The sequence below is a fragment of the Castanea sativa genome, chromosome 2, assembly GCF_040712315.1.
Source record: "Castanea sativa cultivar Marrone di Chiusa Pesio chromosome 2, ASM4071231v1".
Lineage (NCBI taxonomy): Eukaryota > Viridiplantae > Streptophyta > Magnoliopsida > Fagales > Fagaceae > Castanea > Castanea sativa.
In genome coordinates, this window is record NC_134014.1 from 30,100,419 (window position 1) to 30,120,100 (window position 19,682).

The following is a 19,682-nucleotide window of genomic DNA, read 5'->3' on the forward strand; positions in this document are numbered from 1 at the left end:
CACAATTTTAATGTAGCTCTGTGCATAAATGCACAATTTTACACCCACTGATGTGGGTGGTTTTTTGATCAAGATGTGTAAAATCACTTACTTTTTGTATTTTACAAGATAATCATATTAAATTGGTGGTTGAACTAAATGCTTTCTTGAAAAAAGGTAAAGAAGATATTGTTGTAACTTAGGTTTGGCACAAAACCTATTATTAATCCATGACCTGAAAAGTGAAAATATTTTATTTTGGATGGCTCAATTTTCAAGTCTGGTCCTGGTCATTAAAATACTCATACTATTACTAGTCTATGCATAGTAATGGAGGATTCCCTCGAAATTGAAACTTCAGTACGTACAACAACCAACGATCTAACAGTAATTAAATTTAAGACAAGTTAATTTTTCCATTCATCAAAGTCGGGTAAAGGAAAGGAAGAAACAATTAAGTGCACTTCTTTGGTTAAGACTTAAAACATTGTCATTGTATTACACTATTCATTTGTCAAAGAAACAGCACAAATTTAAAAAGAAAAAAGACAAAAGGCAAATATGATGGTCAATTTCAATTCTCATTCTTTCCCCTTCTTTATTTTGTTTGAACAAAGATAGCATTGTAATTAAAACTGTGATTAATGAACAGGAATGGACAATTTGTTACATCTCTGAGACAAAATTTTAGCCCCTTTTTAATACAAAAGAATTTGCAAAAAGAATGAAAAAATTGGTTTCTATGCAAAATTGTATCCTCCGTGTAATTCTAGATTTTCTTTTGAAAACTTGGTGCTATCTTGAAGAGTTGTAGAATAGTTCGGGCGCTGAGCTGCTATAGAATGACAAGTAATAAGGAAATAAACTTCAGCTCAATTCAATGTTACCCAATTTTTCTGGCTTCCAATCTTTGAGAACACGGGTGCTGGTAGTCTGGAGGTTTTGGCAACTTGCTTCATCAAAACTGGTACCAGTAAATCCACTTTTGTCCACTCTGCACTGATTAACAAGAACCAATTGACTATCAAAAAAAAAAAAAAAAAACCAATTGAAACAGTTGCTTTAATGGACCACTTTTTTACCTCAAAAGGGGAGAGAGAGAGAAGGAAAATGCTGTTCTTACTTTTTTAAAATTGTTTTTATTATTCTCTTTTAAAAAAAAAAAAAAAAAACAAAAAATCGAATGTCAGACATGCCCCTCCTATTCCTAGTGCTTCCAACCCCTGTGCCAAGGTACAGGGATGAAACGTATGAGAAATACGTCCTCTTTGAGATGGTTTTTGCCAAGTGCAACAAAAACCAATGTGTGCTGATATGGTCCGTTGAGGCAGTTAAAGCAACAAGATGAAGGAAGATATAATGTGGATTGAGTTTTTCTACGAGCATAAGTCCCAAGGATGAAGCAATTTACATCAATTATGCTGGGATGTACAAGAGCAATAATAGGAAGAAATTCAGAAAGTAATTGGAGCTTACTGTACTCATCCATTAATCAGAAATGAAGCCTATAGTCCGTAAGCAGGTAAGAGAGGACAATTTCGTTCCACACATCAGGTACCCCAGGTAGACACCAGTGGCTACAATCAGGCGTATATGGGCTGTCACTCCAGTTACCCACATGAGCATCACTCCGGAGAGCTGTCATGGAAGTTATGTGCAGAACAGTTACAGGAACTGTCATATTCTTTGCCACCTCCAAAATAGTATCTGAAAATACGTTCTGGTCCCTTCCTCTTGCTTCTGATAGGGGGTGCTGGGTCATATTACAAAACCTACGAGTTTGATCACTGATGCAGAAATAAACCATATCCTTAGTCATGTTGAAGCCAGTTTGTGTCCACCTCAAGAGGAATTCAAAATACAAGGGAAACAATGAAACAGACTAAAAGTAAACAAATATAATGATAACATCAGCCCTTCAAATGTGGTTGGTTGCAACTTGTAACTATTACTAAACTTGAAACAGAATATCAATTCTATAAACCTTTTAGATTGCATTTGGATTTGGGGACTAGAAATTGAAATCAAGGGATTTAAAAAACAACTGCTAGCTTAAATTACCTGTTGTAATTGTAACAACACATAATGGATTAACATTAAGGATTTTATTTGAACAAAAACAGTTGTATTATGAATTTGACATAACGTCTTACACCTAATCATTTCCAATCTACATGTTAACATGGTGTAAATCCATCCGTGAATTTTACAAAATTGAAAAATTTTGTACTTTCCATACTCTATTCAAGTCATTTAAACTAAAAAATGAAATCCAAAACTTTCTCTACTTCCATTCAAATAAACCATTAGAGAATGATTAGCAACTTTAGAGGAAAAAAAAGGATCAACATTGTTATTGTGGGAAGCAATTTCATGAGAATAGGCCAACTGATAAGTTACAACAGGGAAAATTCATTTTTAGTTCTGTAAGCAGAGACAGTTGTTTCCAAGGAATAACTTGAAGTGGAAAACCAAATATGTATGAGAACACAGGATCATATTGCCAATATAGAAGGCATACCTCCAGTGAGATGGCTCAAAACTTCGGAAGAAGACACGCGTTCGATTTGTATTGATGTTTTTCTCAACCCATGATGCCCATGTGCCTAGTGCAGTTCTGTAAGCAGCAGAAATTGGCATCCCAAGCTTTAAAGTGTTTCGAACCTGGAAATAACAGCCACTATCCAGAATACAATTTAGAAGCATTTTATACAGGTGTACTAGAAGATAATAATTTTCGACAAAGACTCAAAAGTTTCCAGTACATTAGAAATTTTGTGGATGGATAAAATGAGAGCACGGCATACAAATTACTAATGCTAAGATAGGGTAACCAATATCCGTACAAATTGCATTCTACAAGGCTTAATAAATAGTTACAATAGCAATTTTGCAAGATGAAACAATAGAGCAACATGTGGTGTGTTTCTTAGTAATTCCCTTTTTTCTTGTTCTATTAATAGGTGAAAATCTAACATAAGCTTTAACTCAATCTACCACATTTATTTGCCACCTGAACAAAGGTTCAGATGCCTCAGCTGGTAAGCAAAATGTCACATATTACAGCCAGAATAAGAAAAATTACGGTGGTCACAAAAAAAAAAAAAAAAAAAAATTTACAACTTTCTTTCATTACAAGGTCCTTGAAAAGTCTATCCCCAGAGTAACATGTTCAGGTGTAATGCTGACAGGAGAGAAATTTGAAATATGAGCACTGGACTTCTATGGAGCTCTTTAACTGACTATGGCTGAATTATGCATGATGTTTCAAAACATGTGGAAGTGCTAGCGAGCATCAATGTTGGAATGTACACCACATCAAATAATTGGGAAATGCAGTCAGCCAAAAAACAAAAGGTTGATGCAGATACAACTATGGTGTCACTAGGAACAAGAAATTCACAATGGATGAGTTTTTTATGTTCTCTTTTTTCTTTTCTTTTATTTTTTTCCCCAGTATACAGATGCTTTTTCAGATAATATTCTTGCTCTTTATATGCATACGCTTATTTTCTTTTCCTTGTGTAAAATTTTTTCATTAGTGATATGTCTATAGGAAACATTCTGTAGTTTATGATCTTCAGAACAGAGACATTTAATTCAAGCAGAACATGTTTGACTTGACTGGATATCTAGTAAGAAGTAATTTAGAATATGTTTGGTTAGATATTGAACAAACTAGTCTTGCTGAAGGAAAAAAATCATAGGGCTGCAGAAGTACATATTAATTTTAATTCATCCAGCCTCGGCTCAGAGTTATAAAAATGCAGTTTTCTCTCCTCAACATTATTTAGGTAACCACTTTTTCTTGCGTTCTTAATTAACAAGAAATTGAAATTAGTCTCAAATTACTATTCCCTATATCTCATGCATACACATTTAAATTTTATAATTTAGAAAAATTTCAGACATTTTAGGAGAATGATTAGAGAAATTTTGTCTGTTTTAAAAAACTATATATGCAGAGAAAGAAATTCAGGTGGAGCTTTTACAATTACAAATATAGGAAACAAACCATAGGGATCACCCTCATGAATAAAAATCTCACTTTGAAAAGTTTTGTTTCCATAATAGCCTTCATATTGGATGGTTAAATTTGACTCTGCAAGGTCACAAGCATCCAATGAATGTGATTCACCCCTGGCCGAAAAAAGTTTTGACTTCCAACTTGTTGGAGAAAGTTACAAAGATCATTTTTTCCCTCAAGCTCTCTATGAGCCCATCCTTGAAACAATTTTCCAATACATTAGTCAAAAAGAGGATCTATTGCAAAAGAGTGGTTATACTCCTATATGCTGATAGGTTTGAGGCTCTGCCAGTGTTTGACAATGAAGCAAAATTGGTTAAGTGAAACATTATTATTCCAGGATAATTTGGGGCATGGCTTTAGTCAGGGGTGAAACATGAGAGGGCTTTGTTGAGTGGATTTCAGATGATGACTTTAGTCAGCAACGAATGTTGAGAAGGTTTTTGGGATAAACATTTTGTTAGGTGGAGTTGAGGTCATTTTAACAATCCTTTTTCATGCACAATTAGCCTAAAAGGATATCCATAATCTGATGTAAACCAGTACAATTATTTTGCTCAATGCGGCTTTCAATCTAGAGAAGGGTGATTCTCAAAACGTCTTGTTGGTGGATCAAAATCCATGCAGAAGTATCATTACTAAGCATAATGTCAATATCTTATTCAGAATCTAATCCATAAGAAATCTAGACTGAAAGATCCTGCAGCTTGATGCTTTGGTACAGAAGAACACTGTTCCATATGGAGAAATCTTCATCATTAGAGAAAAGGCATAATTAATAATCTTTTTTTTTTGTTTTGTTTTGTTTTTTTTGTTGTTGTGTGTGTGGCAGCAGAGGCATCTCAAGGAGTTCTTAAATGGATAAGCAACCATGAATAGGAAAAAGATCCATATGTTGCTATCTTCCCAAATAGTTTTCATTTCATAGGTGTTTGCCTTTTACTAAATAAACACTATCACACACAATGTGCATTTTTGTGCATGTTAAGTCTAATCCGAATTTATAGAATTGGGGTTGATATGGCAGAGGAAGATAGGTATTTATGGCGAGGCAGAGGTCCTTACAGCTAAGAATTTATGGATGGAAACTAATGATTATCTAAAACTAGTTTTGCATAATTATTCCTCAAGTGCCATGTTATAACTATAAATATATTTACTATGGTTGAGAAGAGAAACTAACAATTATTAAACTTCTTTCACATGACTATGAGTTCTCATCAAGTTAGGAGGTAAGGTTACTTTTACCGTTTTTACTTGAGAGAGAGAGAGAGGAATGCACCAATAAAAGAAGGAAGATCACTTATCTTTTTATAGTAGCACTAAAAAGCTACTCTTTCCAATGGTACACTCATCTAGAAAATTAGGAGAGTGTTTCCTTTCCTATTTTTGTACTCATTTTACCATTTTAGATAGTATATATATATATGTATATATATATATATATATGTATGTATGTATGTATGTATGTATGTATATATATATATATATATATATATATGTATGTCTATATATATATATATATATATATATATATTATGTGAACATAGAAAAGGGGATTCAAGTGTAGGAATTTCTATAAGTTGCATCCCATGCCATAAGTTCTCCTACCCATACAAAAACACTATGACCATTAAGATTTGTTCAAATGATTAATGGACTTTGAATACATGGTTTCTGCATTCTGCAATATAACATAAGTGCATAATCCGAATTATAACTAGTACAATGTGATGAAGTTATAATAACACTTTCTATAATTCAAAACTTCGATTTGCATGTTAGATCAATGGAATCAGGGTTGGATTGCAATTCTCCATAAAAAATCATGGATATGAGAACATCTGAATTAACCCAAAGGTGGATTAACCCATGCTTCAATTCTAGTAATCCTATCCAAGCAAGGAATTTCATATAGAAAAGCACAGGTAGCATGGAGATTGATACACAGAATTGAGGGAACTTACGTATCAAAAAGCTTGCCTGGCACCCACCATTGTCCTGTGTTGAATATGAGAACATCTGAATTAACCCAATGGCTGCTAATATTGTCTAACTTGTCCAATTTAAGTGTCGACTTGACCCTCTTTGGCGCATGTCTAGGCATCCCTCCTGGTTGCACCAGGAAAACTGAGCGAAAAAACTCAACAGTAAAGTTGAAGGAACTGAACCGAACACCTAAAAATCTAATCCGTTTTGTAATCTTATTTCCATTTACTTCATAGACACTCTTCTTATCTTCTACCCCTGTCATAAGTAAGCATATCAGTGACTCCCACTGTGTTCTACTCATAGAATCACCAACAAAAACAACTCTTTTGCCTCGAAGCATTCCTAATATGCTTTGCACATCAAGCCTTGGAATAACACAATCCATAGGCTTCCATCTCCATCGCAAATAATCTTTATCATCCCGTCCATTTCCCAAGCAATTGAATCCTTGTTCTACAAAAGGGCATTCTGTAGCATTGTACAATGGATAGCTATCATCCAAAACCCAACTTCCATTAAAAATATTGCAACTACTTAATGAAACATTAGTCTTGGATGCACCATAACTGTAAAAGGCTTGGCTGAGACTTGGGAGCACAAACATATAACCACAACCAATTGCTATGAGGGATGAAATCACAAACCCAATCACCACAAGAATGTGAAACAAGCGTGAAACCCCACTCCACCGACTAACTCTTGGGCTTAAAACACTCAATCCCCTTGGACTTGTAACATTCAAGGCCCTCCGGTTGATTGATGCACTGCGTTTTAAGGATGCAACCCTTTTGAGACTTTTCATCATGTCAATCATCCATTGAAACTATTCACTATCCCAGTCATCCAGAAAACATCAAAACTGCTCCCATGTGATACAAACCATTGGTTCAGGATCCAAAATAGTCCATCTTTCCATATATAGCTTCAATCCTATTATAAAACCAATCCAAGAACCATACAAATCCAATCACTATCACATCAAAATCCAGCAGAAATCAAAACCAACATACAGCCACCTCAAAAAGTCGTCAACTTTAGCAATGTCACTAATAAAACTTCAAAAGCACAAAGAAACAAAAAATAACTGTACAATCTACAAATGCAATCCAAGAAGTCAAGAATTCAAGCTCAGAACCATGGTGTGGTCAAGACCCATAATAGAAATGGGTTAAGAACCAAATGGGCATGCTTCAAATCTCAAGAAAAACAAACCCGGTTGCCTAGAATCTTGGATGAATTAGTGAAGAAAAGAGAGACGCTAACGAAATTAGAAGACAGTAGCTACCTGTGAAGGTGGCATAAAACAAAGATATGGAGAATCCGCCGTTGAATCTTGAGGGGACTTGCAGAGTTGGAGAGATGTAGGCAGAGAGCAGAGAAAGGAGATGCTTTGGAGATTTGGGAGGGTTTTGATTCAGAGGTGGTTGAGAACAGGACGTGTAAAATAACAAAGAAAAACAGAAAGAAGCATGGGGACTATAATATTCAAGTAGTTAGAGACCACTTACCCTCTTCCAAAAGAAAAAAGAAAAAAGAGTAGTTAGACTTAGAGACATTGCACCAAAACAAAAATAATTAGAGACCCTATCAATAATTTCCAATTTTTTTTAATCGAAAAAAAGATGATATAGTTTGTGCCTTTGTAGGAAATTATTAGATCATTGATTTATCTATCATAAAAAAATTACCCATATTAGTCTAGTTTGGGATAGCTTACATTTATTGGCTTATTTAACTTAAAAAATAAATTAAATCCCTTAAAAGAGATAAATTAGATAAACTACGACTAGATTAGTGCCAATTTATTAGTTCAATATATAATTTATTTACTCAAACAAGTGGGTTTAACTCGAGTTTTTGCCATCTAAGTGAAATATTTTTAGGTATTTTGTGTGACAAGTAAAAATTTTCAAGCACAAATCACCAAAATTGGTAGTCGAAGCAACTCTAGTGATTGAACCAACAGTGTCGACCATTAGGCCGCCTACACAGGTTGCCTAGCCAATTGAACTGACGACCCAGCCACCAGATAGGGGAAGAGAGTCATTGTGTATTTTTATAAAATGTTTTATCAAGTTTTTAAAGGTAAAACAATTTATAACATTTATAAAGGATTTTACGGTCAATGGAAAACATTTTCAAGTTTGACCAAATTTTACACTGAAATAAAATTATAAAATGCTGAAAATATTTTCTATAAAACATTTTACTTCAAAACACACACACACACACACACACAATGAAATATACAATTCAAAGATTAACAAGGATATGAAAAGAGTTGATTTGCATGGTACTTTTAACTTGTGCTTAAATAAACTTAAAATCTAGGTTTTTTTTAAAAAAATAAAAAAATAAAATAAAATGGGAATAAGGGAGATTTATCCCAGATGTCTCTCTTGAAAATATCAAAATGTGTTAGTTGAGATACTAGGCATTTGGTAAGGATGGCAAAAAAGACCCGCCCCGCATGACCCCCCGACCCCGGGCTAGTTTGTGTAGAATATATATTAGTACTATCTTGAAAACACTAGTGTCTACTTCTCTTTTAGTACTCTCATAGTTACCATTTCCTTTCATATTTCATCTATATCTTGTCAATATTAGTGTAATATCACTAGTACTAGTAGAACATCTCTAACCAATCTTGAACCCAACTTGCCCTGCTACTGCTCCGTACGAGTTTTTCTCACTTGAAGAGTAGACGGGGCTGGATTGGGGCACCCGTGATCTAAACTCGGCCCTTCCTGTTGTCATTGATAACTCCTGGCAAATCTAGTTTATTGTTATCATAAGTATGTATACAACTTTTTAAAATTAATTTCATCAACTATATTCATATTTCACTTGGTTTATTTTTAAAACATAATAGGCAATTCAAAATAGATCCTTAGTTGGTTGCCCTATAAGTAAATCGGAAAAGATTTTGAAGTGGTATATTTAATGGACTTAGTAACTTGTAGAGAGTTCAAGAAATATGTACCTTTCATCTCAATTATATATATATATATATATATATATATATATATATATATATATATATATATATTATTGTGTGTGTTCCATTTAATTAGCTTAATTGGTAAAATTTCTGATGGTTGAATAAGCGATCTAGGTTTCAATCCCCACCTACACTAAAAATCGATTAATGTCTTGATCTGATAATAAAGAGCTATTACCAGAAGCACATCCCCAGGAGGAGTGACAGGTAGGAAGACACCAACCACTCATCGGAACTGGAAAGCAGTGTAATTCGCATAGCGTAAGACATGCAGATGATGAAAAATAAGATGGACATGATGATGAACGCCATGAGGGGATAGGTATCTGCCAACTTGGACGAGCTAGTTTAGCGGACAGATTCCCCCTTCATGGCGCAGGTAACTTCCGTCCCCCTCCCGGCCAAGTTTCGGATGCCACAAATGGAAGCATATGATGGGTCATGGGACCCGCTTGATCATTTGGAGTTGTTCAAGACCCTTATGCACCAACAAGGGCTTCCAGATGAGATCATGTGTAGGATATTCCCCACTATGCTTAAGGAACCAGCAAGAGTGTGGTTTAACAAACTAGCCCCCAACACTGTCTCTACCTTCAAGGAATTGAGTGGACACTTCGTCACCAACTTTATTAGGGGCTAGTGGTACGAAAGGTCCTCAGTAAGCTTGTTGAACATTAAGCAATGAGAAGATGAAAGTTTAAGATTGTACGTGACTCATTTTAACAAAGAGGCCCTTTTGATTGATGAGGTCGACGACAAATTCTTGGTCATTACATTCACCAACGGGCTCTAGTCGGGAGAATTCCTTTTCTCTATCTACAAGAACGACTCGAAGATGATGGCTGACATGTTGTACAAGGCCACTAAGTACATGAATGCTGAGGATGCCATGATAGCTTGAGGGGGTAGACCGAAGAAAAGGAAAAGACAAGACGATCCCTTTTAGGATAGAGGAAGAAAGTATACCTGGACGAATGACCGAAGGGACGAAAGGAGACCAAAACCTCCACCTAGGAGGACTGTCAACTTCACCCCGCTAAAAACTTCGCTTGACCAAGTCCTCATGCAGATAAGAGACGAGACGACATGACACTGACTTAGCCAAACAAGATGAAGGGTGATCTAAACAAAAGACGAAGGAACAAGTATTGTTGCTTTTATCGGGACTATAGGCACGACACTTCTGAATGCTACAACCTAAAACAACAAATAGAAGCCCTCATCAAGTAAGGGAAACTATAGCGGTTCATTAGGGGTAGAGAGAACCCGCCAGAGACCCTAAGCCCAACCGACGGGAAAATAAGAGACCAAGGGCTTTGCTCGGGGAAATAAGGGTAATCGTAGGAGGAAGTGCGATGGCTGGTTCCTCTAGGAAGTCAAGGAAGACATACTTACGAAAGGTACAGAGCGTCCAGATTTCCGATCAATTGCCTAAAATGACTAAGGTCGACAGCCCAACCATTAGCTTCACAGAAGAGGATGCTCGGCGACTCCACTACCCTCATGACGATGCTTTGGTCATTAGCTTATCGATAGTCGATTTCAATACCTGACGAGTGCTGGTGGACAATGGGAGTTCGGTTGGCATCCTCTACTATCTGGCCTTCTAGCAAATGAGGATTGACAAAAAGCGGCTCTTGCCCTCGGACATGCCGCTAGTAGGATTTGGCAGTACCAAAGTCTTCCTGTTGGGACCATCACCCTACCAGTGACCATTAGCACATACCCTCAACAACTCACTAAGGAGATCAGCTTTTTAGTCGTCAATTGCTCCTCTACCTACAATGTCGTCATTGGGCGACCTATGCTGAATGCATGGAGAGTTGCCACATCTATGTACCATTTGCTAGTGAAGTTCCCAACGGAGTACGAGGTAGGAGAAGCACGTAGGGATCAAATGGCCGCTTGCAAATGCTACATAGCCATGTTAGAAATGAATGATCATTTGCAAACATTGAACATGGAGGAGCCACGAGTCACGGTGGAACCAATAGAAGACCTGGAGGAGATATCCCTAGATGACAACTTCGCAAGGAGGTCGCCCTCTTCATGAAGAATAGTCAAGATATCTTTTCTTGGAACTATGAAGACATGTCAGGGATTAATCCAAGTGTCATGGTTCACAAGCTCAATGTGTCCTCATCTTTCCTTCTAGTTTGGTAGAAGAAGAGAGTCTTTGCCTAAGAGAGAGACAAAGCCATAGCAGAAGAAGTCTACAAGCTGTTGGAAGCGGACTTTATTAGGGAGGTGTATTATCCTGAATGGTTAGCCAATGTAGTGATGGTCAAAAAGGCGAATGGCAATTGGAGGATGTGTGTGGACTCCACCGACCTAAATAGAGCTTGCCCAAAGGACAATTACCCACTCCTGCGTATTGACCTCCTCGTGGACTTGACGACTAGACACCAGCTCTTGAGTTTCATGGATGCTTTCTCCGGCTACAACTAGATCAAGTTGGACGAGTATGACTAAGAGAAGACTTCATTCGTCACAAGTCAAGGGCTTTTTTGCTATAAGGTCATGCCATCCGATTAAAGAATGCGTGAGCGACGTATCAAAGGCTTGTGAATAGGATGTTCGTCTAGTAGATTGGATAGAATGTCGAGATGTCTGTGGACGACATGCTTGTGAAGAGCTCGAAGGAGGATCGTCACTTGGACGATCTTCAAGAGACATTTCAGACCCTAAGCCTCTATGATATGAAACTCAATCCCAGCAAATGTGTGTTCAAAGTTTCGTCAGGAGAATTTCTAGGCTTTATGGTGTCACAACGAGGCGTGGAGGCCAACCTAGACAAAATTCAGGCCATATTGGAGATGACACCCTCCAAAGAACATTAGAGAGGTACAAATCGTGAACGGTGGAGTTACAGCTCTCAATAGGTTCGTCTCTAATAGGCCAAAAATGTATTGACTCCTATGAAAAATTAATTAATTAAGTCAATTCATATGCAATAGCGTGGTAGCACAAACAAATCACTAACTAAGTTAAATACAACAGAAAATAAATTTGACACAGGTGATTTGTTTACGAATGAGGAAAACTACTGAGGTAAAACCCCACCAGGTGAATTTAAGGTCATTACTCCCGAGAATTCACTATTATCAAAATAAGCGGTCACGAGTAAAAAGAATCCTAGTACCTAATACCAACCTACATTTGAACTCTTACCCCAATACCTAATTGGACTTGCAATGTAGTGGCGATCTCTCATTTCAATGCACGAATCTCATTACATGACTAACCAATGATGCACGGATCTTAGTACGTGACTAACACACCAACTTGAGGAAGATGTTGGCTGCAAAGTTCTTTAGTTCATCAACATGAAGATCAAGAAACTTCTTGGTTACAAAACCCTTGGCGCAAAGAGGTAGTAGCTTCTACAAAGAGAAAGATGAACTAAGACAATTTCTGTCTCCAGTCACAATATGCATGTAGAACAACCGCAACAACCCTAAGACGGCCCTTAAAATAATCCTTATATATGTCTAGGGTTGTGAGAAAAGAAACCCTACACAAATACACTTGGATATGCGTGTAATCAGATCTAGAAATTCTGATTTCGTAATTCTCGACAGATACAGTATTTGTCAAGCTGCTGTTGAGCATCAACATTAAACCTCGATAGATAAGCTTCTGTCGAGACATCTGTCGAGCTTTAATGAATAACACTTCTTCACTTGTTTCTTGAATAGACTTGCATGACTTTAACACTTGACTTGAACACCATATTTCTTGAAGTCTTAAACCATCCTAAATCTACCCAATTATAAGTAAAGTGCGTTTTGTCAAAGGATTAGCTAATTACATCAATAATGTCCCTAACAATCTCCCCATTTGGTAATCCGTGACAAAACCACAACAAACAAATGAATCATGAGAGAAGTCTTAAATCACTAAACTCATAATCATTTGTTGAATTACAAAACAAATCTAACCCTAACACAAACTCTTGAAAAACTTTACAAGAAAAGAGTTCATGGCATGGTAGACTTTAACAAACTTTCTTTCTGAAACACTTAAACAACACTCCTCAAGGCATCTTGTGTGAAACAGAAATTAAGAATTGCATACATAAAGAAACATGTGTATAAAGAGAGAAGAAACAACACATGAAGAGATAGGTGAAGAACAACATACATCATATATATATATATATATATATATATATATCAAAAGGTAAGTACAATGTATGTCATAAATGTGGTCACAAGACCAGTATACAAGAGTTAAAAGTAGATAAAGAAAAGAAATACATAATAACCTCACTACATCCCTTAAAAAATGTATAAATTCTCCCCCTCACAAAAATGTCCTATACTAACTCTTTCCCTATGTACAAGAGGAAAGTCTATGATGAGGTCCTCTAAGAGGGACATAAGAAAATGAGTGCGAGGCTCTGTAATGGAGTTATAGTGAGACAGTGGAGTAAGAGTGAATGTCATCACCATGTTAAGGATCGTCGAGCCTTTGGCAAAGCCTGAGCACGGGGTGTTTAGCTTACCACCTCATGTGGAAGGTGTCTCACAAAAGTGAGATAGAAGCTTGTCTCTGGAAATAGTCCTAAAAAGCTCACAATCGGGGTAGTCAGGATGCACTACCCACGGGACATGTAGTATCTCGGAAACAAGCTCCGGGCTTATGAAAACCAAGTCAAATTTTGAACATGTAGTACCTTGGAAACTGCAAATTTTGTTAAAATTCTTCTTTGACCAACTTCTATTGATGATTCTAATAACAATTGCAAAAAGAACATTGTCTATAGAGAGCTATTAATGCTGGTAAACTGATGTTCATATTTGAAAGCTATTTCAAATAAACCAAGTAATTTGCTTAGCTTCTGTGTGTGTGTGTGTTTTTTTCCTTAATTTCCTTTTATGACAGGTGCATGTCCTTCTTATATGCTTTTGCTTAGTACTTATCATTTTGGTCAAGATCCACATCTTTCTTATTAAATATTATACTATTAACTATTGCTGATGCATTGTTTTTTTTACTTCCATTCTTAACTCAATAGAATGTGCTAACTATATAATTCTATTAAAGACATTACTCCAAAAACTAGAAATTGGAAGGTGAAGATTGTTGTTGTTGTTGAAAAGACAATGACACGTATATCACAACAAAGCCCAACCAAATATATAAGACTCATATTGGCTGATAGCTAGGTAAATTAACAATCTACTTTGTAAATTTTATGTAATAGTGCTTATAATAGAGATGCTCATTTTCATCCTCTCACATATCTAACAATTCTACTTATAGAGGGAAATAAAGTGCAGGCTGTTATCTTTAATCAACGTGAGATTGACATGTTTGACCATGTGTTACACATAACAAGGACATACTACATCCATAATGCAATTGTCAAAGCAATTAAACTAGAGCATCGAATTGTTGATAATATTTACCAGTGGATAATCACTCCAACTACATTGATTGAAGACATATTAAATGATGATTCACCAGTTCCTGCACCTTCCTTTAGCTTTGTTCTCTATACTGAGTTCCATAAACATATGGATTACTCTGTACTTGCCCGTGAGAATTGGAATATTAATTTAATTTACTACTAAAAAAATGAATTGCAAGATTCATTCTCATACCTCTTCTTTAGTCTAGTATTAACCAACAATAATATGACATTTATTTATTTTAGATGTTATTGCTGTTGCGATTGATGTGTGCCCGGCTCGATAATTTCAAACTAGAAATGGCCCATCGATGATCCAAGCAATCATTCTAATTGACCAGTTGTAAGATTTAATAATTTTTTCCATCTTCTCCCACAATGGATTTCTTTCTTATTCAATTCTTTATACCTAGCCAATCCAAATTGGCTACTACTTTTATTAATAAAAGACATGTATAAAACAGCACTTTTGAACTCTTCTTTCACATAATAACAACAATGATTACAAATTTTGACTGCTATCAGTTGGTTTATACATTACAGGCTGAAACCAATAATTCTGACTATGTGGGATCAACTCGTTACCAACGAATCAGCTGCCATTGCGCATATGATCACTGCTACATCTGTTATTATGGCAAGTAGATTAAAAGTTGTTTTGCACAATGATAAAGTCCTTTCAAAAAAGAAAAAAATAATTGGCTTAGTAATTGCTGATTACCCTAACATTTTTATCTATCACCGGTTATCTCTCTCAACAAGATCATCAAGTTCCTGCATCATTGATCCACGCATTCCTAAAACAATTGCATTACAAACCTGGTACATTATGCCTCTTTCAAATTCTTTCCAAATTTCCAAATTTTAAAGCATTCATCAAAATGACTTCAATTCATTTTATAAATGCATTAATCTTAACAAACTTTAGGACTCTTGTGCAACAATAATCTACTAAAATAAATAGATTCCTATTTTTCCTTTTTATTTTTTAAGCTCTATACATAACTAAACACCTTGTGTATATCAAACTTTTAAAAATCTCTGACTAATTGAAAATCATCATCTGATTATTTCATATTTTAGATTATATAATGTTGTTCCGACTTCACGTGGCAATTAAAGGCTATGAGGCTTAAATATAAATTAAAGATTGGATAATATAAATTAAACTCACAAATATAGTCAATTCTTGGATGACTCTTTGTAAAGAAATCACACGTATATGGTTCTTGAGCATTAAGATATTTGAAATTTTCTCAACACCTTTAGCTTTAATTGTTCACTATTATGAATATATGATTACAACTTTTTCCTCTATAAAACACAATAGAAATTAATATCACAATTTAAAACATTTTAATCATTGGAACAGTGCTATTCATCTACTACTATAATCCTTGCTATATATATACCATTGTATTTTTACATTTGTAGTATCTTTTTATTTTTGATAGGGCTACTGAAAAGGAAAAGCAGCTAAATGAGATAATTACTGAAAAATACTATCTCACAGCTTCATCAAGCTCCCTGGCACCAATAATAGAAAATATTAACAAGATTGCTTTAATAGCAACTTTGGTTCAAACGGTGATGTCTTTTTTTGCCTCTTATTGTAGTTTCTTTCATCTAGATTATATATATATATATATAAACTGTCAACTAAACAATGAAAATGTGTAACAAAAAATTGATGCAGCGAGCCAATTTCTAGATAAATGCAACAATATTTGCAAAGTTGGACCAACATTTTTGGTACATGGCTTGTAGTAAGTGTCACAAAGCCACTGGTGTTGACTATAATGAAGAAATTTCATGCTTATATTGCAAGGAAAAGGTTGCTGCAAATCCACGGTATGTGCACTGCTAAAAACCCCTTGTAATACTAATGATATGGTTTTAAAAAATCAATTGATCTTAAATTGATCTTTGTATTTAATTATTAATGTCATTGTCCAACTTCCAGATGTCGAGTTGAAGTTAAGTTGGACGATACAACTGGACATTTAATGGCAACTCTATTTGGAGATGTTGTTGAAAAGTTTTTATCATGCTCAGCAATTAAGTTAATGATGGAGACTACATAGGTATTATAACTAATCTTTAAATAAATAGTTTATTCACTTTCACGTACAAACAAGACAGAAAATTTAAAAGCTAAATTTTTTACTTTTTATAACAAAATATAAGAAACTTTGTATTTTTGATCTATGATTTGAACTTTTGGCACTTTATGAGAATAACAAGTTTTATGGACTAAGGGAATGATATGCGATTTGGCCTTTTGGGTTTGTATCAAATTAAGGATTTTTTTGGGGGCTTATAGATTGGAGGAGTTTCTTGGAGAGTTTTTGTCTCCTTTAAGATTTTTGTGGTTCTCTGAATGTAAATTAAGAATTTTGAAGCTTTTCCATTGGTATTTGGTGAATGACAATCTTTTGAACTCTTAGCTATTATTAACACTGTAGAGTTGAAAATTTTAGTTTTCATTAAGAGATGTGCATAATGCCCATATATATTAAGTGTACTTTTTTGGCTATAGGATGGAATAAAAAATATTGAAAGCTTTGCCAAGCTCTCCTTTGATAAGAAGTTTCTCATCCATGTGAGAGTAGTAAAGTTGGACATCCCTATAGAATGGCGCTATAACTTATAAGTTCAAATTCATTGCCATTCATGATCCGCCTCAAGAAAATTCATGAAAATGAAGTTTAAAGTTCTATATAATGTAGGACATGTCTTTTCGGAACTAAGAGCATTCACAGCAGTGGAGCTAAATAGCTATATTGCTATTTTAGCTCCACTCAAACCCCAAAAACCATCCTGCAGCAGTGGAGGCAAAGCTAAAAAAATTTAGCTTTGCGCTACAGTGCTCATGTATCAATACATGAGCACTGTAGCTGAGAGTTATAAAAAAAAAAAGAATTTTTTATTCGGCCTCTCTCTCTCTCTCTCTCTCTCTCTCTCTCTCTCTCTCTCTCTCTCTTTCAGTCACTCTTGCACTAAAGCTTTCAACTCTCATCTCCTCTTTCAACTCTCTCAACTCACTCAAGCTCACCGCCGCCGGCCCGTCACCGACCCACGCCATCCGAAGCTCTCAACTCTCTCAAGCTCACCGTCGCCGAGACCCACGCCGTCCTCTCTCAAGCTCACCGTCGCCGAGACCCACGCCGTCCGAAGCTCTCAACTCTCTCAAGCTCACCGTCGCCGAGACCCACGCCGTCCTCTCTCAAGCTCACCGTCGCCGAGACCCACGCCGTCCGAAGCTCTCAACTCTCTCAAGCTCACCGTCGCCGAGACCCACGCCGTCCTCTCTCAAGCTCACCGTCGCCGAGACCCACGCCGTCCGAAGCTCTCAACACTCTCAAGCTCACCGTCGCCGAGACCCACGCCGTCCTCTCTCAAGCTCACCGTCGCCGAGACCCACGCCGTCCTCTCTCAAGCTCACCGTCGCCGAGACCCACGCCGTCCGAAGCTCTCAACTCTCTCAAGCTCACCGTCGCCGAGACCCACCAGCTGAGACCCACCGTCACCGACCCACCGCCGAGCAACCCTCTCAACCTCAGACCCACTCCGTCCTAAGCTCTCAAACCCACACCGTCACCGACCCTCCAAGCCGCCGATTAGCTCAGACCCACGCCGCCGATCCTTATGAGTTTGATCTGGGTTTTTGGTTGAGCTCACCGCCGATCTTTTATCACCGTGCCTCTCTCTGTCTCTCATTCACTTTCAGAAAGAAAAGTTCAGAGGATTGAAGAAATGAAACAAACAAAGAGGAAAAAAAAAATACGGGTATTTGGGTGAAACCAACAAATAAGATAAATAAGAAAAATAAAATAAAGAATAATAAGAAAATAAAATTAAGTAATGTTTTATAATATTTTTGTAATAAATTTTAAGCGGTAGATTATTACTATTTAATATTGGTGAGAAAAAAATAATTTTTTTGATGGTGGCGGTTGCAGTGGTGGTGGCAGTTGCAATGGCGGTGATGGTAGTGACAGTGGTGATGACAGTGGCTGTGATTGTTGTTTATTGTAGATAATATATTATTCTATTACGTGGCGGCGGTGGCGGCGGTGACAGTGGGCGGCGGTAGTGATTGCGGTGGCGGTGGAAGAGTCGGTGGCGGTGGTGGTAGTGGTAGTGATAGTGGTTGGTTGTGATTGTTATTTATTGTAATGAATATATTATTTTATTGTAGTAGATATATTATTTTATTGTGAAGTTTATATTATTTTATTGTGTTAAAAGTTAAAATAGATCCACTGCTGCAGCATGTTTTGTAAAATGTATAGGTAAAATAGATAAAGTAACTTTTTGTGAAGCTAAAAAGCTAAATTTTTAGCTCCACTGCTGTGGATGCTCTAATGTATCACTTCGTCCTTCAATATAACTAAATGAAGTGGCCAAAACATAACCTCATTTTTGTTACTCCATTATGTGCCTATTATTAGAAATCAACATTTTGGGGTGTTTTTTGCTCATCATATATACTTATGATATGGTCCACATGTATATATTTGAAGTGTGTGCATTATATATATTTATGATATGGTGATTTTCAAAGCACATGTATATATTTGAAGTATGCTAATATATTACGCTGTGATGTATTATATTAGCTATTATAATCTTTGTATTTCTTTCAAATGCGATCAATTTAATGTCTCTTTTGATGGTAAAATACATATGTACTTTAAAAACCAATTAATTTATATTTTGCATTCATGTTAAAAATATAATTTAAATTTAAATTTAATCACTATTTTTTTTACTAAAGCCAGCATGTGCAGCCCTACCTAGTATTAAAAGAAGTAGTAAATCTTTTGATGCTAGGACTAAAAGTATATTAAATCTGTATTTTTTTTTTATGAACAAATTTGATGGTTGAGGTTGAGGGATTTAAACTTTGAACGTTTCCATTAAAAACACCAGAAAGTGTTGGTTGAATTATAAGACTTTAAGCTAGAACATAATAAAATACAGTATCAATAATATATAAACATAGAAAGATATTCAAACTAGATAAAGCCCAATTATATTGGATTATTCTCTTAGCATTTGAATTAGAAGAAATAACCTTAACCAAATTATGCTACTGCTAAATCTCATAGCCAGCTGGTTGATAGCAAGCATTAACATCTTTATCCTAGGTTGTCTTTCAAATCATAGTTTTGAAAATTTCATCAACCATATACATTGTAAAATGAGGGGAAAATGCCCTAACACTTCTTGAAATATCAGGCAGTGGCTATTACATTCCTTAA

General features: G+C 35.9%; 1 protein-coding gene across 4 annotated transcripts; it reads right to left on the reverse strand.

The window, feature by feature from the left end:
* Window positions 1-539: 539 nt before the first annotated feature.
* Window positions 540-7,447, reverse strand: LOC142626459 (protein trichome berefringence-like 7). Of its 4 annotated transcripts, none has more exons than XM_075800284.1 (5): window positions 7,284-7,447; window positions 5,974-6,928; window positions 2,501-2,659; window positions 1,456-1,766; window positions 540-973 (listed from the first exon to the last, which is right to left on the reverse strand). In XM_075800284.1, exons 2-4 carry the CDS (start codon window positions 6,810-6,812, stop codon window positions 1,472-1,474), a joined length of 1,293 nt encoding a protein of 430 aa, XP_075656399.1. In that variant the 5' UTR covers window positions 6,813-6,928; window positions 7,284-7,447; the 3' UTR covers window positions 540-973; window positions 1,456-1,471. The 4 variants fall into 4 exon arrangements, with proteins under 4 accessions (XP_075656399.1, XP_075656398.1, XP_075656397.1 ...); XM_075800283.1 differs by having other exon boundaries at window positions 540-978; window positions 7,284-7,429; XM_075800282.1 differs by having other exon boundaries at window positions 5,974-7,441.
* Between the last annotated feature and the right edge of the window lie 12,235 nt (window positions 7,448-19,682).